Source organism: Myodes glareolus, chromosome 10 (genome assembly GCF_982192425.1).
Source record: "Myodes glareolus chromosome 10, mMyoGla1.1, whole genome shotgun sequence".
NCBI lineage: Eukaryota > Metazoa > Chordata > Mammalia > Rodentia > Cricetidae > Myodes > Myodes glareolus.
The window spans coordinates 451,482-477,041 of NC_142035.1; the positions used below are offsets into that span (position 1 = coordinate 451,482).

Below are 25,560 nucleotides of genomic sequence, written 5' to 3' on the forward strand. Positions count from 1 at the left end.
TGGGATTGAAGGCATGGGCTTATGGTGTTTCCTGCTGTTTATTTCCCACTGTAATGCAGGTCTGTAGTTTGATCACCATGTTGTACTCTGAGTGAAGAAGCATCCTTGGTCAGGATCTTACAGAGACACTGCCTTGAAGTCGCTTCCTAATGCCCAGGTTCTCCTCTAGCGGCTCCTGCGGCACCTACACCACCAAACCTCCCCATCGGGAGCGTGTGGAGCTGTTCTTTTTCACACTCTCCCATGAGGCCTCTGGTTGAGTTTTAATCTCTTCTTTTTCTAGCATCCATAGACTGTGCCACAAGTGCCATGCTGATGGTGGAGTGTAGTGAGCTAGCCCAGAGTAGCCAGTGATACAGTATGCCATAGCGGTGTGCCATAGTGGCGTGTCATAGTGGCATGCCATAGCCGTGTGCCATAGCCGCATGCCATAGCAGATATAGCAGATGCCATAGTGGTGTGCCATAGCCATGTGCCATAGCGGCGTTCCTTATATAAATCAAGGAATTTACTTATGTTGAATATTCAGGCTGACAGATTTTCTTTTTTTTTTCAAGGTAATAATTCAGATTAAAACAGGTATATAAGTGAGATATTAGTTTGTAAACCTACATTTACTGACTTTATTTACTCATATTATTTTTTTTGAAGATCTATTTATTTATTATGTATACAACATTCCTTCCGTGTATTCTTTCATGCCAGAAGAGGGCACCAGATCTCATTATAGATAGCTGTGAGCCACCATGTGGTTGCTGGAAATTGAACTCAGAACCTCTGGAAAAGCAGTCAGTGCTCTTAAACTCTAAGCCATCTCTCCAGCCCTACTTATACTATTTTTTTTAATGATTTATTTCTTTTTATTTTATGTATATTGGTGTTTTACCTGCATGTATGTATGTCTGTGTAAGGGTGTCAGAGCCCCTGGAACTGGAGTTACAGACAGCTATGAACTACCATATGGGTGCTGGGAATTGAACCAGGGTCCTCTGGAAGAGCAACCGATGCTCTTAACCACTGAGACATCTCTCCAGCCCCTGTTATGCTATTTTTAAAATTATTATTATTAGTAGTAGTAGTACTGTGGCCGGACTTTATGTGTACGGGTATTTTTTCTGTGTGTGCACCATGTACATGTCTGATGTCCGCGGAGGCCAGGACAGGGTGCAGGATCCTCTAGAATTGGAATTACAAGCAGTAGTGGGCTGCTATGGGAACTGAATACTGGTCTCTGAAAGATTATCCAGTACTCTTTAAAAAACGACGACAACAAAACCCTATTTATTTTTATTTTATGTGCATTAGTGCATTAGTGTCTGCATGTATGTCTGTGTGAGGATGTTAGATCTGCTGGAACTAAAGTTACAGACAGTTGTGAGCTACCATGTGAGTGCTGGACTTGAACCTAGGGCCTCTGGAAGGACAGCCGTGCTGTTAGCTGCTGAGCCGTCTTTTTGCTGTGTAGCTGAAGATGGCCTCGAGCTCCTGTGCTGGAATGACAGGTGTTCACAACCATACCATTCTTAAATGGAAATATATATATTAAAAATATAACTTTTTTATTAAATTATATTTAAAAATATACTTTTTTTTTTGAGACAGAGTATCACTGCAACCCAGACTGGCCTTGAACTGATCTTCCTGCCTCAGCCTCTTAAATACTGTGATTACAGACTTGAACCCACTCTGTCTGGTATGATTTCATGTGCTTATTTGAAAGCTTTATGCCAGGGCTTTCTTCAAGGACTTTTTAGTTTTGTTTTTGTTTTTTTCGAGACAGAGTTTCTCTGTAGCTTTGGAGCCTGTCCTGGAACTAGCGCTTGTAGCCCAGACTGGCCTCGAACTCACAGAGATTTGCCTGCCTCTGCCTCCTGAGTGATGGGTTTAAAGGTGTGCACCAACCAATGCCCGGCTCTTCAAGGATTTTAAGGCCTAGGCTGTGGTTCAGTGGCAGAGGTCTTAGAGTTGATCCTCACTACCACAAGATAAAATAAAATCACAAAAGATAATGCAAGTCATTTTAAAAACTGAGTGTCTGTAAGCCAGAGAGATGGCTCAGTGTTTAAAAGCACTTTTTGCTCTTGAAGAAGACCCAGGATTGGTTCCCAGCACCCATAGGTGGTTCACAACTGTCTGTGCCTCCTGTTCCATGGCATAAAATACCCTCCTTTGGCCTGCACGGGCACTGAATACACATAATGTTCTTACATGCAGGCAAAACCTATACCATAAAATAAACTAGTATCCTAAAATAAAAGTAAATAAGTGTGAGGAGGGCTGGAGAGATGGCTCAGAGATTAAGATCCTTAGTTCAATTCCCAGAAACCACACAGTGGCTCACAACCATCTGTTATTACAGATCTGGTGTCCTCTTCTGGCCTGCAGGCACGCATGCAGGCAGAACATTGTATATATAATAAATAAATCTTTTTTAAAGAAATCTGAGGAATCAAACATTGTTGGGTGAACTCCTCAAGGAGAGTTGTGAACAAATATGTACTTACTTTAAATAGAACATCAAGAGCAAGCTACAGTAACCATTCTATCAAAGCCCAGCTTGGTGAGCCAATGACTCTATTGGGTTTACCTGTAGAGCATGGGTGACCCGAAAGAGTCACATCACCAAAACTTCCCATTGCAGCGTGGGTAATGGCTGCAGAGATGGAGTCCCCTGTTGAGTTAACCTTTCACACACTGTGTGCACTACATACATACATACATACATACATATATACATACATGCAAACAAATCACTCATGTATAAAATAAATAAATCTTTAAAAAAATCCCCTTACCTAAAATCCCACCTTAGTTTTCAATGTTATTTCAAAGTAAGTGATAGACAGCAGCCTTCTTCATTTTAATGCTTTTGCAGACTTATCCTTAGAGCTCAGTGTGTTTACATTTTTAGGTGAAGTTTAGCCACTGTGAATGTGCCAGGTCTCAATGCTCATTTGATATATTTGATGAATACAAGCCCTTAAGCATCACCAAGGGGTGGAACTCCCTGGAGTCTCCCTGGGTTGATTCAGATTGTGTAACATTTAATCAGATGGCATCCAGCAATGTACAGCAATACCTTCTGGTGAGAACTCTTACACGCGTAGTGTCTTTGTGGCCATCCTGTGCAACGTCTACCTGGATGCTACACTTTGTTCACTACAGTGTCCTGTGCACTGTCTGCATGTGCACCCTTTATTCTGTCTGGTGATGGCAGGCACAGATCTGCATGTACTGTGCTTGGAAGCAAAGCTTCTACAACACTGTCAGACTCTTTTAGGGATGCTAGCAACCACTCTATCATGGAGAGGCTAGGTCATGGGAAGGAATGTGCTCAAACTTAGGAAAATCCTTCAGAAGTTTTCCTAAGTGCCTGTACCATCTGTCTGCCACCATTAATGAATAAGTCTTGTTGCTTCTCATATTGTCTTTTTTCTTTCTTCCTTTCTTTCTTTCTTCCTCCCTTCCTTCCTTCCTTCCTTCCTTCCTTCCTTCCTTCCTTCCTTCCTTCCTTTCTTTCTTTCTTTCTTTCTTTCTGTTTGTTTTTTTTGTTTGTTTTTTGTTTTTTAGAGACAGGGTTTCTCTGTAGCTTTGGGGCCTGTTCTGGAACTAGCTCTTGTAGACCAGGATGGCCTTGAACTCACAGAGAGATCCGCCTGCCTCTGCCTCCTGTGTGCTGGGATTAAAAGCATGCACCGCCACTGCCCAGCTGGTTTTTGTTTTTCAAGGCAGGGTTTTGATGTGTAACAGTCCTGGCTATCCTGGAACTTGCTTTGTAGACCAAGCTGGCCTCGAACTCATTGAGATCTGCCTGTCTCTGCCTCCTCCCAAGTGCTAGGATTAAAGGCGTGCACCATCACCACCAGGCCTCATATTGTCTTTTAATTTTAACCATGAGAAGTGTTGAGTTTTGATGAATCCGTACATAGACTAGAGACTATTAACTCAGTTCTCTTGGGGGTGTTTTCTGTTGGTCCTCAAACCCCAGAGGCAATCGCAAGGCCAGCTTGGGAACAGGTGGAGAACATCTCGGGGATGGGAGTACCTTGAATCTGTTTTCCCTCTCCACCCCATTTTGAAATATGTAGATTACATGCCACTATGAGCAGCATTACAGAAGCTGGGTGTAGCAGCTCTTCTCATCTTCCTGGTGCTCAGGAGGCTGAGGTAAGAGGATCGTGACAAATCTGAGGCCATCTGGGGCTACGTTGTGAGTCCTAGGACAGCGAGGACTGTATAAAGCTGGGGTTCATAAGAAGACTCTGCTTAAGAGAGCAAAGGAGGTGTCACCCTGCAGTTCCAAAAGTAGTAACAGCCTATGAATTAGAATCACTGTCACAAACTGAGATGTTGACAGTGATGTGACCTGCTGACCTTACTCAGATTTTTCCAGTGTTCCTATTCTCAGTCTTTTTTTTTTTTTAAGCCTGTAGGGCATTTAACCTATTCTCAGTCTTTTTTTAAAAAAGTATTCTTTTGAGAATTTCATACATGTATCACCACATGTATACAAAGAAGTATGATTATATATCCCTTTTCCATTCATTAACCCCTCCAGTTCTCCCAGATACCCCAACATACCCCCTTCCTGGTTTAATGTCCCCATCGTTTTACTGGGTCTCAAGTCCAAAATGACCTCTGGGTCTCTATGTAACCAGTGATGATCTTTCATTTGAACTTTGGATACATTTGCTTTTGCCTCTTACCTGGTTTATACAGCTCTGGGGATTGAGCCCAGAGCTTTGTGCATCGTAGGCAAACATCTTACAAACTGAACTACATCCCAAGTACACACCTTTAAAAAAAAAAAAAAGACAGAATAATCTTTCCAGGTGTGGTAGTCCTGCATTTGGGAGGCAAAGGCAGGAGGATATCAGTTGGAGTCCAGTCTGATCTACATAGCAAGTTCTAGGCCAGCCAAGGCTCTGTAGAGAGATCTTATTTCAAAAGAAAGGAAAGGAACAGAATAGACTGCCCCTCTGTAATCCTGGCTGGCCGGCCTCAGCAATCAGTTTCTCAAGTGCTGGATTACAAATGAGAACCACCACATATGGCATAGATTTTTTTTCTTTGGTGAGTAAGGGTCTTTCTTGATTGGCTGGCCTTGAACTCACAGAGATCTACCTGCTTCTGTCTTACAAATATTAGGATTAAAGGCATGTAGGCATGTGCTGCTATGTCCTGCCATTCATTCAATGTATTTTTTCAACATTGCTGTTGGAGTCTCCACCCCCCAATGTCACCAAATGTTTGCCTCAAACCCTTGAGGCAGTGATAGTAAGGGGCTCAGTCATGAAAATGTTACATGTTAGCTTTGGTCAGCCCCCAAATCTTGGTAAGGATGCTTGTGTTCTATGTTGACTCTTAGCCTTTGTGGGAAGTAATCTGTTTGCCTGGGAGCTCTATCTTTGGAAGAGTGGGGACAGTTCTTGTCACAGTTGGCTAAATGACGTGAGTCTGGAGGCTGATGCAAAGAGATGTCCAAGTCTCAGCATTCACTTGTTTCCAGGTCCGTGGCTTAGCAAGTTAGATGCCAGAGAGAAATGCACTTTAAATTCACATTAATCCCTAAGAGTTAGGTTGCGAAAGAATCTCAGTATTGGTCTGCAGGGATGGCTCTGTGGCTAAGAGTGTTTGTTGCCCTTGCAGAGGACTCGGGTTTGTTTCTTAGCACCCAATAATGGTTCACAGTCATCTATAATTCTAGTTCCAGATAATCTGATGCCCTCTTCGGACCTCTATGGGCATCAAACATACATGTGGTGTACATACATACATGCAAGCAGAGCACACACACAAAATAAAAAAAAATGAATATAATCTAATAAGTTTTCTTAAATTTTAGGTTATCTGAAGCATATCTTAGCTTTCTACAAGTAAACTGAATGAATTTTAGCTTTTTATAAGATTATTAAAAGTGCACTCTGCTTAGGGAACTCTATTTTCCTTTTGACATCATTGTGTTAAGCATTTCTTTCTGGATGTCACCATGGTCTAGGAGGCCCTAAGTACACAGAAACATTTATGTTTTCTCTGCTAATAGTGTTTTCTCTCCAGTTTGTTCCCCTGGGGAAGGGGGGTTGGCACTTGTGTTGGAGGCCTTAGAGCAGAGAGTGGAGGAACAGGTGGGCTTGAATCATATATGATATTTCCCCCTTTACTTTTCCTATGTAATGAACAACAGATTTCCTTGCTTTATCACCTCAGCTGTCTAACCAGAATGCCTTGGGCCTGTAACCCTTCTGCAGATGCTGCATGATTTTATGTTTTCAGCTATGACAAGGCTTCAGGCTTTCCCTCTCCTCATGGACGCTTGTTGCTTTCTGTTGGTTTGATAAGTGCTGTTCTCACGGGTGTGAAATTGTGTCTCACTGTGGTTTTGTTCCTCTTACAGTGCTGGGATTGAATGCAGGGCCTTGGGTGTGCTAGACAAGCACTTACCACAGTCAGGCCCAACTTTTTAAATAAGTGCTGGGGATTCAAACTCAGAACTGCATACTTTAATGAGAAGTGTTCTTAGCCCACTGAGCCATTCCCCCAGCCCCTATGTTTTTGATTTGCATTTCTCTTGACAAAGATGTTTGAATACCTTTTGTGAGATTATTGGCATTCTGTGTCTTTAGATAACTGTCTAATCAGTTCTACTATATTTTTATTTACCTTTATTATGGAATTAAGAGATTTTAGAATCTTGTCTAAAATCTGTGTCTTACCTGCTATATGATTTTGGAATGGGATATGTTCAGTGGTAGATTGCTTACCTAGTATGTATAAGTTCTAGGTTCAGTTCCCAATACCATGTAAATAAGGCATGGTGGCACACACCTGTAAGGCCAGAACTTAAGAGGTGGAGGCTGGGAGGATCAGGAGCTCAAGGTCATCCCTGGCTACAAAGAGTTAGAGGAGAATATGAAGTTCAGGAAACACTGTCTTTGAATATATGTAGGTAACTTGTACATACTCTCTCCGTTCTGTTGGTTGACATTGGAGCATGTCAGCTTTTATTTATTTGTTTTGTATTTTGTTTTATTTTTGAGGCAGAGCTTCATGTATCCTAGGCTGGTCTCAGACTCGCTGTGTAGTTGAGAGTCACCTTGAGCTCCTTGTCCTCTTTCTCCTAAGTGTTGGAACTGCAGGCAGGCACCATCATACCTGGCACAAGGGTTTAATTTTGATGAAATCCAGTTTTTGTTTCATTACTGATGCTTTTGGTGTCTGACAATCTATTGCCAAATCTGAAGTCATGTAGATTTTCTTCTTCTATGAGTTTTATAGTTTTAGCTTTAGTAGTCATTGGTGCATGTTGAGTGCCCTGTTATTTGAGGAGATCGGGTAGTTCTAGAGCTGGTTCTGGACTCAGGTCTTAGATCCCTTATCAAGGGTTGATGGTCTTGTACCCTGGTTCTGAGTGAAACTCCCATTGGATTGTAAATTTTGCTGTGCAGTATGGCATGTTTTGGATATGGGCAGGTGGGATTAGTAGTACAACATGCTAAGGGTACATTTTGCTCTGGGTGAGTACCCTGGTCCACAAGCTGGACTAGACTGAAGCTCATTGCCTTCATGCATTCATGGTCTTCATTTTGCAGTTGCAGTATTCCCGAATAACGTGTGTACCTCCCTTCCCTAGATGTGGACCTGACTGTCACTGAGGCCAGCAGCTCGGACAGCCGAGGCGAGAGAACAGAGCTGTATGCACACATCGACGAGGGCCTCCTGGGAGGAGAAACCAGCTACTTGGGCCCACCCCTCACTCCAGAGAAGGAGGAAGCACTGCACCAGGCCACTGCGGTGGCCAACCTTCGGGCCGCCCTCATGAGTAAGAACAGTCTGCTGTCACTCAAGGCTGACGTGCTCGGTGATGATGGCTCACTTCTGTTCGAGTACCTGCCCAAAGGTGCCCACTCATTGTCTCGTAAGTGCAACCCTGGTGTGTCGCTGTGTCCTGCTTTGATTTTAAGCACCTCATTTCAATTCTCAGACCCAGGGTTACTGAGGATGAGGTTATAGCCAGTTTGTCAGGCAGATCGGCTGGGAGTTGAGCTACTTTCTAGCTACCTCAAGGTCTTTCAGGGGGTAGACTGGCTTTGAGTCCTCTGGGACCAGCATGCTTGCTTTACAAAGCAAGAAGGGAGTTGGTATGTGTTGTTGGGTATCAAGAGGAAGCAATGAGTGCTTATTGGAATGTTTTGTACTCAAACTCGAAGCATCTAAGCCTAAAACCTACCAAACTTAAAAGTACACACAATTAGTAACCTTAAAACCTTTTGAGCCAGTGGCAGGCCTGGTGCCAGAGAGTCTTTGTGTCCAGGGAACAGGTGCTGGCTCCCTCTGCTGGTCTCGCCACCCAGCCTTTGTGCTGGGATTTGTTCTGTGTATGAGACATACAGAGAGCCCTTGACCCAGGGATGTGGAGCTTACTTTGTTCTTGTTAGAGAGTGCTGGTCACGTGTGTATTTTCAGAAAGGAGTTGGATGCTGCATTTGAGACCTTAGTGTGTCTTGCTGCAATCCAGACCACAGACCGACCGACCATGCTGCAGCTGAAGGGCAGCTGCTGTTCAGCCCTGACTCCTTCAAGCTGCCTTTTCCTGTGAGACAAGAGGCATTAGCTCTAAGACAGGCTGCTTCCCTTGTCCCAGTACATGCTGACTATAGCAGCCGCTGGTATGGGAGAAAGGTGTGACTGCCCTGGGCATCAACCTAGCTCCAGAACTTCCTGTTTCTCTGGTGCTCAGCCGTGAGTGTGAGTAAATGACTTGATACCTTTCTCTCCATGGGGAAGGAAGGAGACACACCCCACACTGGAGACACCGAGTTGGGAACATGAGGGGTATCGTGTTTCAGGAAGCCCAAGTACATGTATGGTGGTGAATGGTCGCCCTCCAAGCCACTGGGTTACAGGACAGTTTCCAGTTGCCTTTGCACCATGTTTACAGTTGTGTCTCCATGAGTACTAAAGCATTATTTGTTGGGCTTTTGTATTGGTTTTAGGAGTTATGCAAATTGCTTATGGCAAATAAAGACTAAAGGTGGAAAATGATGTCTGCCCTCTTTATTTCCAAGTTACCTATCAAGTGGCCTTGGAGACAAGCTGAGGCTGCTCCATCAACAGGATGCACTCACATGAGGCTTGCTGTCAAAAACTCTTAGGCCTTGTTTCCCACATCTGGGAAATGGGGATGGAGCCAATCCCTAGCTGTTGTAATTGTTAAACAGCATCCAAAAGTATGGAACATGGCTTAGACAAACAAATGTGGTGAATGACTCAGAAGCAAAGTATATTTATGGACACGGATTGTTGGATTCCTCAAAGTCCCAAAGTATTGGGACAGTTCGTGGAGGTGGTTGCAGGGGATATGGGGTACTTGGAATTCACATGAACAGAGGAGTTCTGAAATTCAACAACTTTTTGTGGATAACATGGAGCAGTGGAGGTGAGGCGAGGTCTGAATTATTCTTACTCTTTCTTCATACTCATGGGACATGCGTGTCCAATGTAGTATAAAACTCCCCCTTCAGGGCAGGCTGGGGTAGCAGCTCCTGTTTGTTCCCTGATTCCCCAGATACTGTTTGTCTTTAAGAATAAATTTGGTGGTGCACACCTTTAATTCCAGCGCTCGTGAGGTAGATCTCTGTGAGTTCAAGGCCAGCCTGAGCCAGGGCTATTACAGAGAAACCACATCTGGAGGGGGGGAGAGGGAGAGAGAGAGAGAATATGAATGAGGGTTTGCAGGATTTCTGTCCTTTCTGTATCTACTAGCTTCACTCTGGCATGAGCTCTGTTTGTGCTAGGAGCATACAGTAGTCATGTCCACAGTCAGCTGGCATGGCCAGCCTCAAAAGCTGATTTCACTTTCTGCAGCAGGGTCTGACCTCGGGGTCCCGATGTCTGAGTGACTCTGGCCCTAAAGCAAGGACTTCCTTGCTTTAGGGGGTGCTGGAGCTTAGCCAAACCAAGGTAGTGCCTGGCCAGGAAGGAGCCGTAAGTGTGTGTTCTCCTTCTCAGATCTCTCTTCTGGTATGAGCTACTTCTCAGTCTGTACTTTATAAAGCTTGGAGGTGGGGTAGGGTAGCAAGGCCTCCTTGTGACCGCTTCTGAGGTTTAGCGTATGCACCCCTGTACTTCCAAAGATTGCCAAGGCTCCTCCTGTTCTGTCCTTTACAGATGGAATCAGCTTTTAGGTTTGATATTTTGTTATTTCAACGATGTTTTAACATTCTTATTTTTAATATCCTAAATATGCCACTGTTTTCATATAAATTTGTCCTTTTATTTTCTGTGTATAGGGTCAGAGGTTGGCAGAATCATGCTGGGTGTAGTGGTGATCACCTGTACTCCCAGAATTGAGGAGATTGAGGCAGAAGGATCATAAGTTTGAATTAACAGGGGTACGTACATACTGAAATCCTGCCCCGTTTTTTGAGTGGCAAGATGTAGGGTTTGGTCGTGAACTATAGTACTTTGACTGTGTGTAGATGCAGAAGAATGAGTCAGTTATTTTAAGCATTATTTCCTAGCATCCTAAATTAAGCCTGCCAGGTTTTGTGCTACATTAGAATGGAGCATAGAAATGCTCAGATAGATTCTTGTTTTCCAAAATGTGTGGTTTGTCTCACTGTGTCGAGATCTACCATGAGTGTCCATGATGGACAGTAGGACTTATGCTCCAAGGCTGTGGGGATTGTGGCAAGGCTTAGGGGTGGGTAGTGCTGGTTCTGCTGGTGGCAGGCTCTGTACGCAACACCCACGTGCCCTCATATCCACAAAGTTCACAGGCGCCACCTGCCGTGCTCCATGAGCATGTGTGGAACAGAAGCAAGGGTTGCAGTGGAGTATGATTGAGGTCCATTCCTCTATGATGTCATCTGAAGGAAACTTTAGGGACATTGGAGCTTTCCCGCATCGCTTTGCTGACTTCCCTTCAGGAGTTATGTGGCTGACAGGACAGCATGTTTCATTTCAATAAACTGGGGCTGGGTTATAAGTTGGGAGAGATGAGTGGCTGACACAGGAGGAGCAGCCCTGTTCCACAAACCACCTGTGCACCTTGTCTAAGCACCCAGCTCCCCTTCCAGTTCCAGAAATGTATTCTTTGAGTGGCAGGTGTGTTGGAGAATCTGTTGTGGGAGGCCTTTTTAGGGCTATATAACCAGGATGCCAAATATGTTTAAAAAGAAACGCCTAGTGTTTGGTTGGGTATTTTTCCCTCCCTTCGTTGGGAGAGCTTCTGCTTCAATTCTGATAAGCTCCAGAGAGGCGCTTGGGACAGGGTGCCAGGATTCTGGCTGCTGTGTTTGGCTGGATTCGACTTTGTCCTGGAACTCACAACCACCACCTGTGTTGCTGATGCCAAGCTTTGTCATGTGGGGCTGAGACTCCACTGCAGTACCTGAAGGACATAAACCCCAATAGATGTGGAATCATAGCTCCTCAGTGTAGTGTGGTGGCTGTTTTGTGGTACAGGACATGAAGCATTGGTATTCTAGCTATGACCCAACTCTCTCTGCTCACACACTGATATAGATGTGGTTTGGTCATGGCAATTTTGTATGGAAATTCAATTGTAGTTAAAGATTTTTATTATTGTTGTTTTGTACTGGGAATTGACCCTTGGCCTGGAACATGATAGATAAGCACTCTGCCATTGAAAGACTCTCCAGCCCTTTTTAACTTTGATTTTGAGACAGTCAGGACTCTTCATAAGTTGACCAGTTTGCTGTGTAACTCAGACAGATCTCAGGTCTCCTGTCACATTCTCTGAGCACTAGGATTACGGTCCTGCACCACTGAACCTTGCACTTGGGAGGATGACAGGATTGTGCACCATCAAACCCTGCCCTTGCAAGTTTTTTTTAACTTTTTAAAAAAAAATTATTATGTATACAATGTCCTGACTGCATGTATCCCTGCAGGCGAGAGGAGGGCACCAGATCTCATTATAGATGGTTGTGAGCCACCATATGGTTGCTGGGAATTGACCTCGGGACCTTTGGAAGGGCAGCCAGTGCTCTGAGCCATCTTTCCAGCTCCCCACTTGCAAGTTTTTAAATATATACTTTATTTTTATTCATGCTCATGTGCATGCGTGTGTATGTGTGCATGTTTGGGGATATGTGTGAACCATGTGCTTACAGAGGCCAGAAGAAGGTGCCAGATCCTGTGGAGCTGTAACTCCAGGCAGCTCACAGCTACTGTGGGTGCTGAGAACTGAACTTAGGTCTTCTGGAAGTGCAGTGCACACTCTTAACCAGTGAGTCATCTCTGTAGCTTCTGTGTACAGATAGTACAAAGCAGTGAATACTCAGAAATTTTCTCTGGACAGTTCTAGAACATTCTAGAAAAATGAATTAACTTCTTTCTTTTTGTAGGTAGGCCTAATAAATTTAACAAGATGGTGTTTTCATACTGTATACCATTCTTGTAACTGCAGTCCCCAGAAATGGCCTTTGTGTTACTTCTTTTGACTCAGGTTGGCTTGATTTTCTCCTGTTACCTTTTCAGCAGTAAGCTGACAACTTACCTTTTCATGATCACCATTCACTGCACAGAAACCAGAGAGTAAATCATTTGTAGCTCACTCTGTTACTGTTTTACAAGTTGTGCTTGTGGGTGCATATTGACCAATCTGAGGCCTTGACACCTGTCTTTCTTCCATGAGCCTTGGAGAAATACTGTAAGAGTTTGAGTATGATTTACATGAGCAAATAAGACCAGCTGACCTGGGAGGCGATGACACCACCGACTCTGTCACCATTTTCACTTTCTTTGGTGATCCCAAACTGCCATCCCCAAGCAGAGTGATGGAAGGTCCCCTGAGAACTGCATACCTCAGTGATATCCTGTGCGAATTTTCCATATCCTTTTCAGGTCCTAAGGGCATGGCTATCCACCTTCCAAACCTACCCACTGGTGAAGTTGTCACTGGAGCTGGCATAGTATAGGACTTGGATGTACTTCTTTCTGTGTTCTATAGAGAGCACAGGCAGCTTATTTTGACTTAGGGGTTGTTAAAGACGGTTTCCTTATGGTGTTTAAACAAGCAGCCCAGGACCTTAGTGTAATTCTAGATTGATCTAGAATTTTAGTCTGTTTCCTACAAGGGACTTTGACAAACTAGACATAGGCCAGAGCATCTTGGAGTTCTTATCAGGAGCCTGGCTCTGAACTAGATGCTGTGAGCTACAGCTTTCCATGCCAGTTCCTCTATTGGACTCATTTTGCTCTTAGAATGAGATTCTCTCCCAGGCAAGTGATATGCAAGAACCCCTGCTATTGGAATTGGCCAGCTGGTGAAAGTAGCCAAAAGTCCATCTCCAGCCATACCCTGGCATTGGGGCCCAGCCAGCTGCACCCCTCCAGAACACTGACAGTGCTTCTGAGATGCCCATAGCGGGTATTGGCACAGCGTGGACACATCTCTCCCTACTTCTGCTCAGAACCCAGGAGACAACCCAGGGAGTCAGCATCGCTTCCCAGCCCAGGTAAGGCGTAAGGGCCACCAGCCACACCTGGGCAGTCTGTAACCAGTCTTGGCCAGTGAGCAAAGTGCAGACTGAGGACTTGGAGCAGCCTCACCTGAGGATCTTAGGAGCCGTTCTGCCTCCGGCCTACGTATGCTCAGCTCAGCCCCCTATCAGCTTTCACTGACCTTGGCTTTGTTCCCACAGTGAGGTGTGCTAAATTGCTTTATGGTTAATTTGAAGATTTCTCTGAGTTACGTGAGAAGCTGAGGTGGGAAGATTACTTAGGCTTATAAGTTCAAGACCGGATGGGGCAACACATTGAGATCCCCTAAATCAAGAAAAACAAAAAACAACAAGGAATTTCTCTGATCTTGTTTTGCTGGGTTTTATTCTAACAAAGACATTTGGTCCATTTAGCGCCTATCTCTAAAGCTGAGGAATCATCTCTGCTAGGATTTGTCTGTGTCAGGTTAATGTGAGCTTCTCACTATCCAAGAGCGTCTGTACTCACCCCTCACTGCTTGAGGCCCAACGGATACCAGGTGGAGTCTCTTTCCTATTCCTGAGCCTGCAGGGATCACTGCCAACCAACGGGAGGCCCGTTTGTTTGTTGCCTTCAGAAAAACACAGAAGTCTTCAAGAAGAACGTGGCTTCAAACATTGGATTCTGACGTTAACTAGGTGCTTGTCCCCGCTGGCCTTTCTAAAGCTGTAGCTACGGTGCTAGTGTTCTGAAGGTGGCTTGTCTTCTGCGCGTCTGTTTTTTTGGGAATTAATGACAGCCTTCCTTTCCAGGTGGCCAGTGACTGATTTTGTAGAGTCTGGACAGTGACCAGGTGAGTGGGGGGTGAGAAAGTGCTGTCTATAAAAATCTTTCCTAACTTTCTCCCATCTGATGGTTTGTAACACATCTGTCTCTGGTTCTAGGTTGACACCTTGTGACCTGGACGATAGGCTGGGCCATTGTTGCTGGACTTGGCTCCAGCTGGTTCTCTCCAGCCAGAATGCTGAGAACAAGCATCTAGCACCTCCTTGGCCAATATCCCTCTCATAGGTCTGGATGTGTTTGCCCAGCATGGGGTAACTGTGCCAGGTGGCCTTAGGTACTAACAACTCTGAAGTCATCTAAGGAGCCTACAAACGAAGACGTCCCTATGAACAGAAAGATAGCTTGTGGCTCGCCCTGATTTCCAGGACAGAGCTCAGAGGCGCCTTTGGTCACACTCTGGATTATGTGTGCACATTTGCCTTACCCGGCTCCAGTGTTCTAGGCTCTGCTATAGAATTCCTTTGCTACAGCCTGCCCAGCGTGAGGACTGTGTCAAGGCAGTTGATGGCAGATGTGTGTGTAGGAGACAGAGCATGTGTTGACAGTGGTCTGGTCTCTGCTAGCTTCCAGCTGAGGAATTTCATGTGGGTTGCCGACACGCGGAGGCAGAGACAGTCCACTCCATAAGGAGTGGTGCCTGCACGTCTAGCTCAGACATGGTGAAGGTCCGAGGACTAAATGTAGCCTTGACGTCTTGCACTTTACATCTCTCTCCAAATGTTGAATTATTGGAAACTGATTTTTTTTAATGCCCTTTATTTGCTCTTAATGGTCTTTTGGTGAATGTGTTGAATTTGATACTGGCTCAACATTAAGACAGGGTGTCTATAAACATGGTGGATGCCAGGAAGCCAGAGAAGGACTCATCTTTTGTCAGATAGCAAGTGGACCCAGAAGGGTTCTGGAATAATTAGGTGTTCTGTCTGTGGGGTGGGTAGACATCTGGGGGAGGGACGATCCATCAAGTGACACATCGGGTCTACCTGTGCCTGTCCCCGCTGTGAAATCTCGACGACAGTTACCAAGCTGTGAAGATGGAGGAGTCCAAGGCGCAGGGCACCATGACAGCTCCTAGAGGCGGAACATCAGATGTTATGAGCTTGGGCAGCCCAGGGGAGAAATGTCCCTGGAGCCCATTTGAAGAGCTGCTGCTTGGAGACACCCAGCATGCCCAGAGCACCTGAAAACGAGGTTTTGTGGTAGATACTAAGTGAGAGGGATGAACTAGATAGATGGCTGAATCACTGGTACTGCTAACGCTACCTTGCTCCAACAGCAGCCACCAAGCATGTGAAGCCTCTCCAACAGGCTCATAGGCACTGTAATCTGATTTGATTTCATTGAAATGTTTCAAGTATTGCTATTGGGGACTTGGCTATCTCACCACGTGACAATCTTTCTTGAAGAGTTTCAGTGAGAAGCTGGCTTTGTCTGTATTAGACTATTAATTGCCACAAGACACTCTGTGTCTGAAATTCTTAAAAGCAGGGAGGTAGTCTCATAAATTTGGATGTTTACTTCTAGAAAGGTAGTTGGGTGTGTGTTTACTTACCGTCACTCTGGTGGCAGGAGCCTGACTCTGCAAGTTAGTCTGTGCCTTCAATGCGTGATGTAGTGCTCACCACAGTAATTTTGCAGTTTGTCACGTACTAAGAAAAAAAATTCTTGCAAAGGAATTTTATTTGTTTGTTTATTTAGAGATAGAGTCTCACCTAGTCCATATTAGCTTCAAAGTTACTATGTAGTTGAAGATAACTTCCAACTTCTGATCTTCTGCCTCCACCTCCTAAGTGCTAGGGTGAAGCACACATATGTCACCATGCTCAGCTAAAACCTTTGAGAAAACTCTTTGAGCTTCCAATTTCAACTGCAATCAGTTTGAATCAGACTTAACCTCCAGGCAACAAGCATTTGAAAAGCTGTGCCCCCATCTCCTAAAAAATTCAAAATCCAGCTATAGAAACACAGAAAAACCCAGATGTCCCCAGGCACGAAGTTCTAGGGCAGTCTTGTTGGGAGGCCTTGAGGAGGAACACCTCCATTTCACGGGCGTCGCGGGCACATTTACTAGAGAGCACAGAGTGGCTGTGTTTTGTGTCATTGACCAAGAGGTGGGTCTTCAGAGCATTATGAAGGGGCAAAATTACCAAAAACAAGAACTACAGATCAGGTATCCCACTCTGCATATATGTGCCCAGAATACCCTTCATATATCCACCATTCCAGAAGTGCACAGGAAATATAAAATCTGGAGGCCATGCCAGTTAGATAGCAGAGCCAGACAAGCAGGAAGCGGAGCCTAGACCAGGTGAGAAAATGAAGGGAGAAGCCTGCTAGGTGCTGATGCAAAGAAGAAGGGAAGGAGGTGGACGTGGTAGGTGACTTACGGTGTTTCAACTTGAATAGAAGTAAAATGTTAACACAAGGTTGAAGAACTGACTTGTTAACTGGTTCTTGAGTTCTCTACATAGTCACAGAGAATAATGACAAAGAAGAATAAGAACATACTAAACCTTTCACAAACAACTGAAAGGCTAATGGAGAATAAAATAGTGATATTTGAACACACACAAGGATAAAGAACAAGGGGCTAGGAAGATAGGACCAAGCACAAGGACCTGAGCTCAGTCTCCAGATCCACGTAAAAAGCTGGAAGTGCAGGTGTGTACACTTGTAATCCCAGCAGTGGTAAGGAGGACAAGTTCCCTGGGGCTCACTGGCCAGACAGTCTAGCTTAATTGATAAGTTCCAGGTCAAGGAAAGTGTCTGCTATTTTTGAAGATGGCAGCCGAGGCCATCCTCCAGCCTCCACACATATACACTCATGCTCATGTATGCATGTGCGCACACACATAACCCATGAAAACGTAAGATGAAAGGTAAATAGGAAGTCATGGTGGCTTGAACTTGGTTGCGTTAGTGACAACGCACCAGCATTCAGGATGCTGTGTCAAGTATGAGGCTAACTTGGGCTATAGCAGGCAAGACTTTTATCTCGACAAAGAAAAAAACCTTTGTATTAATATGAATGGATTAAATACTCTCCCTCATAGATTTCTCAGGCTCACACACATACACCAGACAAAATTTCACCAAGGTTAGCCTTGAACTCCTGACTTCATGTGATCCTTTTGCCTCAACTTCCTAAGTGCTGGGATGGCAGGTGTGTATCATTTACTTTTTTAAAAAATAATCTTTGTTTGAGATAAGGTGTCCTGTGACTCTAGCTATCCTTAAACTTGCTAAGTTGCTGAGGAAGACTTGAGCTCCTGACCCTTCTGCTTCTACCTCCAAGAGCTACTATTGCAAGCGTGTGCCACGTGCCGGTTTATGTAGAGCTGGCGCTGGGACCCAGGGTTCTGTGCCTACTCAGGTTTTGTTTTGTTTAGAAAGTAAAAATAACTTAGTATAATACTGCTAGGGGAAGGGGCACTAAAGTACTGCTTGCCTTTTTTTTTTTCAGCTTATACACGACAAAGAAAAGTTAAAAGCTAAAGGATAGAAAAAGATGCACCAAGAAAACACCAGTGTACTGCACAGTAGTTTAAAGTGCTGTAGCTGGAGGGTCCTGTGTGTGGTGGAAGGGGCCGTCCTGGGTTGAGCTTCATAGACATAGGAAACAGAAGTTGGGAGGACTAGGGACACGGAGAAGGATGTGGTTATGACTGGGGCTTTTAGCATTCTCTAAAATCTCAGTGAGAGTGGAGAGGATTTGAACCATTTTCAGTGCTAAATCAACCTTGAATTCCTGGAACAAACCCATCTGGGTGCAAGATGTTACTATTGTGCTGCATTCAACTTTGTTTTGCTTAAATTCTGTGTCTATATTCACAGACATGTCGGCCTACAACAGCACAATTAGGAACTCTACAGTACATCAACAAGTGCAGAATATTCCAAACTCATAGGAGGAAAGTTTTGCCAGCATAGACCAGCTGGGGCTATATACAGTATCAAAGGCCAAGACTTTGTGGAGCAAGTGCTTACAGGCAAACAGGGTGGAGTCCAGTAGCAGGAAGACACTAGGCGGCACCTAAACACACTCACTCTCTTTCTCCTTCCCTCCCTTCCTCCCTCCTTTCATTCCTCACTCCTTTCCTCCCTCCCATCCCTTTCCTCCTCTCCTTTTCCCTCCCTCCTTCTTTCTATTTATTGTTTTGGAACAATAGTCCAGGTTGATTTCAAACTTGGGATCTTCCTGCCTCAGCCTCAAAACTTTTATTGCAGAATGACCACTCTGTCTGTTTCTTGTCTTGAGATAAGGTCTCCTGTATCCCATACTGACCTCAGACTCACTATGTAGTTGAGGATGACCTTTGCTTGTCTCTACTTCCTGAGTGCTGAGGTTAAAGGTGTGTGGTGCTATTCACATCTGTTTTTGTGTTTCAAGGTAAGATTTTCTTTGTAGCCTAGGCTTACCTCAAATCAAGGTGTCCTTGCCTCTGTGTCAATATTATCAGAATTGCAGGTGAATAGATACTAAAAGTACATCCTATCAAACTGGTAGACCACACCCAAAATTGTTTATAGCTAATTATCCTCTACAGGAAGGTTTTTAATTTCTATGTCAAAAAGGGAGGTAAAAATAACAAAATTTAAAGAAAGTAGCCCCAGGAAGTAAAGGTACCATGAAACGGCACAGAAAAATGAACAGAGATGGCTCAGTAGGTAGGAGTGCTTGCTGCACAAACACGGCCCCTAAAGGAATAAGGTTCTTAGACTCGCTGACCCTAGACATGGGAGGCAGACAGAGGGAAGGACATGGAAGCAAGAACCTTGCTGTGGTTTCCATGGGAAGACCCAGGTAGGGGAAGGAGGATAGGGATAAGTCTTGGTCCCCTGGCACCTGCTCTGGGGATCTAGAGCAGGCAGCAGTAGTCCTGGGCGTGGACGTCTTGTAGAGTATGGGTAGGAGTGAAACTCTGGTTGCTCTGGAGCATTGCTTTTCTCATTGCTGTGATTAAATGTGTGATGAACAAACTGGGAAAGGAAGGGTCTATTTTAGCCCATCATGGAGAAGAAGGCATGGTGACAGGAGCTTGAGGGGGCAGCCAACCTCATTGTATCTGCTGTCAGAAAGCAAGGAGTGATGGATGCTGGTGCTCAGCTGAACTTTTGCTTTTTTTGCAGTCTAGAACCCCAGCCCATGGAATGATGCTGCAGACATTTAGGGTGCATCTTCCTACCTCAACCCAATCTAGATGATCCTTCATAGGCATACCCAGAGGCTCTTTGGTGATTCTATATAATGTCAAGGTGACAATATTAACCATGACAGCTAGTCATTTATTTTAAGGAATGACCAGGCCTGGAAGTAGCCATCTCTCCAGGGTTCCCTGTATCAAAGCTTAGGAAGTGGAGGAGAACTTGGTGCAGGCTGGCACTGTACCAGCTGTTCAGAATTACTGCAGCAGAGACTGGTGCACATGGATGAGTGACTGCACTGTGTCTGACACATGGTCCTGAGAGAACTGGAAATCCACCCAGAAGAAAAATTCTGTGTCCTCCTCGCCATGCACCAAAAGCAACTTGAGTTGGGTTGTAAACTTTGGAAAAAGCTTCTTAGCCTTTAGTCTATGGTCTATTTCCTTTCTTTGGTGCCCAAGAGAGATAAGAGTTCCTGACCACCAAGGCACACACGCAGGTCCCATTTCAGCACCGCTGCTTCCTAAGCCAGATAAGTCTGCAGAAACGGGCTTGCTGTGATTAGGTCACACAAAGGAATACTATGCCACAACAAACAAGAACCAACTGTGTGCTTCCCCAGGCTGATGTTGATTGAATCCAGTCAATCGTGGTCGGATAACTGGATAGACACAAAGTAGGAGCAGAGCAGCCATTCACTGCCTCTGGGGCTGACTCGCTTGGCTTACGGGGATGCTCTGAGTAGGCTGCAGATGATCCTTAAGATATGAACGCTTCCCATAAGATTAAAATTGTCTGGGTGCGGACAAGATGACTGAGCAAATAAAGACACTCATCACCAAGCTTGATCCCTTGAGCCCACACAGAAGAAGGCAAGAACCAACTCCTGCATCTGGCTGTCATCCAACTGTCCCAGGCATGCCCCCCAATAAATAATTAAATGTAATAACAAATGTTTAAAAATTCTGAAAACAATTTGAATATGTCTTTTTTTTTTAAACTTTGTTATTTTAATACAAAAAGTGACATCCTAGTACATTTATAAACAGAAAAACGAAGCATAACCGTTTGGTTCCATTAATGAGGTACATCACAAAGTAGTTTGGAAATTGTCACTCGATGAGGAACCACACACAGGACGGTTCGTGGCTGATGATTTTGGAAGTGCCCACTGACATCATCTTCAGTATCTGCGTACAGCAAACCTGCTTATCCTGTCTCTGTCCCGGTCACTGGTGGTTCTCTGCATTCCCGGCAGTAATGAAGAGGTTCTTGAGTGACCACTTATGGCTTCTACAGCCAGAGGGGTACTGTTGCTGTCTGAAGGTACCATCTTGTGGCTTAGCAGGAGTAAATGAGACAAAACTACATGTTACACAAAGAAAAGCAGTTGTTCATCAGTTATAGGCAGTTTCAAAAGCTGTTTCCTGTGTATATAAGTGTTACAGTCTCTAGGAGTAAGGCTGACACTGCCAAGTTCCTCCTGTTGTTGATGTCATCTCGTGTCCTGACTTTGTAGTTGACTTGACCTTCTCTCTCTCTCTCTCTCTCTCTCTCTCTCTCTCTCTCTCTCTCTCTCGTTTTTTTCGTGACAGGGTCTCTCTGAGTAGCTCTGGTTGTCCTGGAACTTGTTCTGTAGATCAGCCTGGCTTTGAACTCAGAGATCCACCTGCCACTGCCTTCTGATTGCTGGGATTAAAGGCATGTGCCACCACTGCCTGGCTTGGAAGTCCAGGGTTTAAGCAAAGTATCTATCTGCCACTCTCGGCAAAGCCTGTCACAATGATGGGATCATGGTACTTGTCCAGTCTAAGTTGTTTTTCTAAGGAAAATCTTTCTGTAGCTAGGTGAGGTGGTGCATGCCTTTAATCCCAGCATGTGGGAGCAGGTGGATCCCTGTGACTTTGAGGCAAGCTTGGTCTACATAGTGAGTTACAGAACCACCAGAGCTATATAGTGAAACCCTGTCTTCAAAAAACAAAATAAAAAAGCTTTCTATTTATAAGTCCTAATTTAACATGTATGAACTATGTACTTAAATATAAATATACAATTAAAACAGTTAAAAATTTTTCGTGCATATGAATGTTTGCTTGCATCTATATATGTGCACCACATGCATGCCTGGTGCTCGCAGAGGTCAAAAGAAGGCATCAGATCCCTGGAACTGGAATTATAGACAATTGTAAACCACTTGGATCCTCAAAAAGAGCAGCAAGTGTTCCTAACCACTGAGTCATTTTTCCAGTTCCTATAATTTAAAAAATTCAGTACTTTGTTTTATAAACGTATGTGTGGGGTGGTACGATGGAGGCCAGAAGAGGGTATTGGGCCGCGCGGAGCTGGAGTTACCGTGGCTATGCATGTAGGTTCTCTGCAAGGCTGGTATGCACTCTTAATTGTTGAGCCATCTCAGCAGCCCCATCATTCCAAATTTTAATTTTTGTGCCTATAAGAGGATAGAAATAACGGATACATTCCCAGGATATCTTTAAAGGAAACATTGTAGAAATTGGTTCCTTGTTTCCCCTTTCTGTCTTTGAGTAGCCCGTTTATTTTAGGTGTGGTAAGAGGAGTCATGGGAATGAGAAGAGCCATTATGGAAGTATGAGACTAGTCTGAAGAGCGTTCTGTGACCTGGAATGTGAGTCAAGCCAAGACCTAGAAGGAAAAGACAAAAAGTAGCTCATGTTTTTCCTTTTAGAAGCTTCCAGGAGTGGTGTGGGTAATGGCCAGGCATGTCTGTCCCCTTTGTCAGTTGGCATGAGTACCTGCTAGTCTTCATTATGCAGTCAGGTGCCAGCTGCTTTGCCTCTGTGCCTCCCATCTCATATACACAGACACCCTGACATCCCACGGCCACCACTGCCAGATGCTCAGGTCCCCTCCTGGGACCCGCTCCAGGAAGGCCTGACACACTCCCCTGGCACTGGGCTTGGCTGAAGGCACAGCAAAAGCAGACAGATTCTAAGATCTGTGGTTGCGAGACTGCGGTGGCGCAAGACTTTAATCCTAGCACTCGGGAGGGAGAGGCGGGCAGATCTCTGTGAGTTCAAGGTCAGCCTGGTCTACTAGGAGCTAGTCCCGGGACAGGCTCCAAAGCTACAGAGAAATCCTGTCTTGAAAAACCACAAAAAATAAATAAATAAAAATAAAGAAAGATATGTGGTTAAAAATCATGGCTTTAAAATGAGGTCACAATATGTTACATATGAAATTCTGTCCAGTGTACACAGAGTGTTCATACAAGGAAAAGAAACCAGATTACTGACCACAGTGTCTAGTTCATTCTCTAGGCTGTGATGCATCTCCCTCCCCCCTCTTATCTCCTACCTGTAGACCAGCTTGCCTACACGTACACACACACTCACAGATCTTAAATATTTTTAAAATCTTTTGTTGTTTTTGTTGTTTAAGACAGCATTTCTCTCTGTTGCCTGTCCTGTCCTGGAACTGGCTTCATAGACCTGACTGGCCTTGAACTCACAGAGATCCACTTACCTCTGCCTCCTGAGTGCTGGGATTAAAGGCATGCATCACCATGGCCTGGCTAAGATCTTAAGGAAGAGAAATCCCGAGGGACTTCTATCTTTTTTAGGAACACAGAAGCTGGGGGTGTGTGCAGTGGTTCTGGAGACCACAGTCTGGCTTGCAGATACTAGGTGCATGCTCAGGGCCTCTCCAGGACTAGCAAGTACTCTGTTTTTTAGCACAGGACACCTACCCAGTATTCACCTGCCTGAAGCGCTGAAGCGCATGGTACGTGCCTAGAATGGCTCTGTCAGAGAAGCATGGGGTGTCTCTCTGACGTCATTAGGGCCTGCACACATTCGGGTGCCCTCAGGGCTGGGGCCTCAGGAACAGACTAGCGTTGGAGACACTGAGGGATTCCCTGAGTTTTGAGACTGAATGTATCCACTTAGTAGAGATGGCAATGATGTGTTCTTGCTACAGATGTCAGGCCAGAACTATATTAAAGCATTTGGTTATTTTTTCTAACTTTTTGCCCTGTGCCACACTGGAATGCTTGTTTTTCTTATCTTCCTCTCCAGGGTTGCATCTGATATACCCTTGCTCAACAGTATGCGTTGGTGTCCAGGGAACTCTGAATAGGGTGTAGACAGCTGTGCAGGGTCACTTGTTCCCATAGCAAGCTGCTGGCTCAGCGAAGCTCTTGGTCTGTTCTTAGCAGAGGCCCGGAAGATTGTTTTGTGGGAGGCTCCTGAGAACTGTATACCCCTCTCCTTGTGCTCTGATGAGTGGGTAGACCATCTGTTTGAAGGTAGAGTGAGGTGGTTTGCAGTATGGGGTCAGGTGCTAATGTCTCTGCCACTGTCTTTCAGTGAACGAGTTCACAGTGATTAGGAAGAAGTTCAAGTGCCCCTACTGCAGCTTCTCGGCCATGCACCAGTGCATCCTTAAGCGACACATGCGCTCACACACTGGAGAGCGACCCTACCCTTGTGAGATCTGTGGCAAGAAGTTCACTAGGCGAGAACACATGAAGCGACATACTCTGGTGAGTGCAGGGTGCCAGTGGGGTGTGGGGGCGGGGCACTTGATGGGCAGCTTAAGATGTCCTGACAGGCAGCTCAGGAGGGTGTTGGATACCCAGGACACCCCCCAGTACTAGGTGCCTTTCAGAGGCAAGCGTCGAACAGAACAGGGAGAACTGCCCCTTGCGACATCACTGTGCTTCTCCATAGGGGCTCCAGGCCTGTCTGAGTACAGGGTCGGGTAGCAGCACATCCACATCGCATGCTGTCCACTTGCTGGCCCCCTCAGCCGCTGAAGAGTGTATACCGCCATCTGCACTTTGATCTGCCCGTTTATATCCCAGCTCTTATGCCTGGCTGTCAGTACCTAACTTGCCATTTTCAAGTAGTGGGTTTGAAGGATGACTTTGTTTGGCCAAGAGATGACAGAAAAAGTTGTTCAGAAACAGGTAGATTGGTTCAGGCAAGATACATCAACAGATAGAGGCAGTTCATGGCATGCTGCACTCAAGGAATTGGAGCCCCTAAAAATGAACCAGGGCTCGGGGAGGGGCGCATTTAGAGGAGAGTGGATTGCAGGTGCCAGCAGTCATCTTCCATGTGAGAACTCACTGCCTGCTGGGCCATTCCTTAGTTTGTTGGTTGATTGCAGGCTGGTAGACTTACCTGCAGACTTGTCCAAAGTTAGTGACTCTGAGGATGTGAGCAAAACCCAGCCCCTGCCCCAGTCTCAGGTCCTAGCATCTGTGTGCACGGCCGCTCATAGCTGCTTGAGGTCTTAGAGCTGGGTTTAGATCTTTCTACTAATGAGGCTGGGGATGTGGCTTAGTAGAGTACTTGCCTCATGTGCGTGAGGCCCTGGATTCAATCCCTGGTACCATGTGATGGTGCATTCCTGGGATGCCAGCACTTGGGGAGGGGTAGGGGAGTATTAGAAGTTCAAGGTGAAGACCTTTAGTTGTCTCAGTGGATGCCTGCCACTAAGTCTGACAACTTGGGTTTAATCCGCAGGATCCACGTGGTTGGAAGGAGAGAACAGACTTCTGTGGGTTATCCTCTGTGTGGACAAGAATGGTGTTGATGTGCACGCACACACATAAATACAATAAATTTAAAAAAATATTCAAGGCCAGCCAGGTGGTGCTGTCACTTGTCTTTAGTCCCAGCACTCAGGAGGCAGAGGCAGGTGGATCTCTGCGAGTCAGCCTGGTCTACAGAGTGAGTTCCAGGACAGGTTCCAAAGCTACACAGAGAAACCCTCTCTCAAAAAACTAAAAAAAAAAAAAAAAAAAAAAAGCCAACAACAAAACCCCGCCATCCTTAATTACATAGTGGATTCATGTGATCTTGTCTCAAAAAAGAAAAAGAAAGTACTTTTCACTAGTTTTGTGGGTTTTTTTTGTTGCATCCATAAATATTGCTTTACAAACTTATAGAAAATTGTAAGTGGGATGCTGACACCTCCACCCAGCTTTCCCTACTCAGAGAGAACTGTGTCTTTTTTTTAAGCTCATAGGTGTTGAAAAGTCTTAACAGTGTGCATTGCTGCATTTTCTTGAGCAAACCACACTCACTTTGTTTGATGTTGGTTCACTGTGCCTGCTCTTCATCATACGTTCTAAAA

At 45.1% G+C, this 25,560-nt stretch overlaps 1 protein-coding gene across 4 annotated transcripts in view; it reads left to right on the forward strand.

Annotated features, from left to right (window-relative positions):
• Positions 1–25,560, forward strand: part of Zbtb46 (zinc finger and BTB domain containing 46) — a 74,800-nt gene that overhangs the window by 43,804 nt on the left and 5,436 nt on the right. For 3 of the 4 annotated variants that reach the window (XM_048441378.3, XM_085696851.2, XM_048441377.3), the window contains exons 3-4: positions 7,631–7,915; positions 23,784–23,959. In XM_048441378.3, coding sequence (XP_048297335.2) covers positions 7,631–7,915; positions 23,784–23,959 — 461 coding nt within the window. Of the gene's footprint in view, positions 1–7,630; positions 7,916–23,783; positions 23,960–24,947; positions 25,227–25,560 lie in introns of those variants that run through there. The other variant, XM_085696852.2, reaches the window with a different exon arrangement.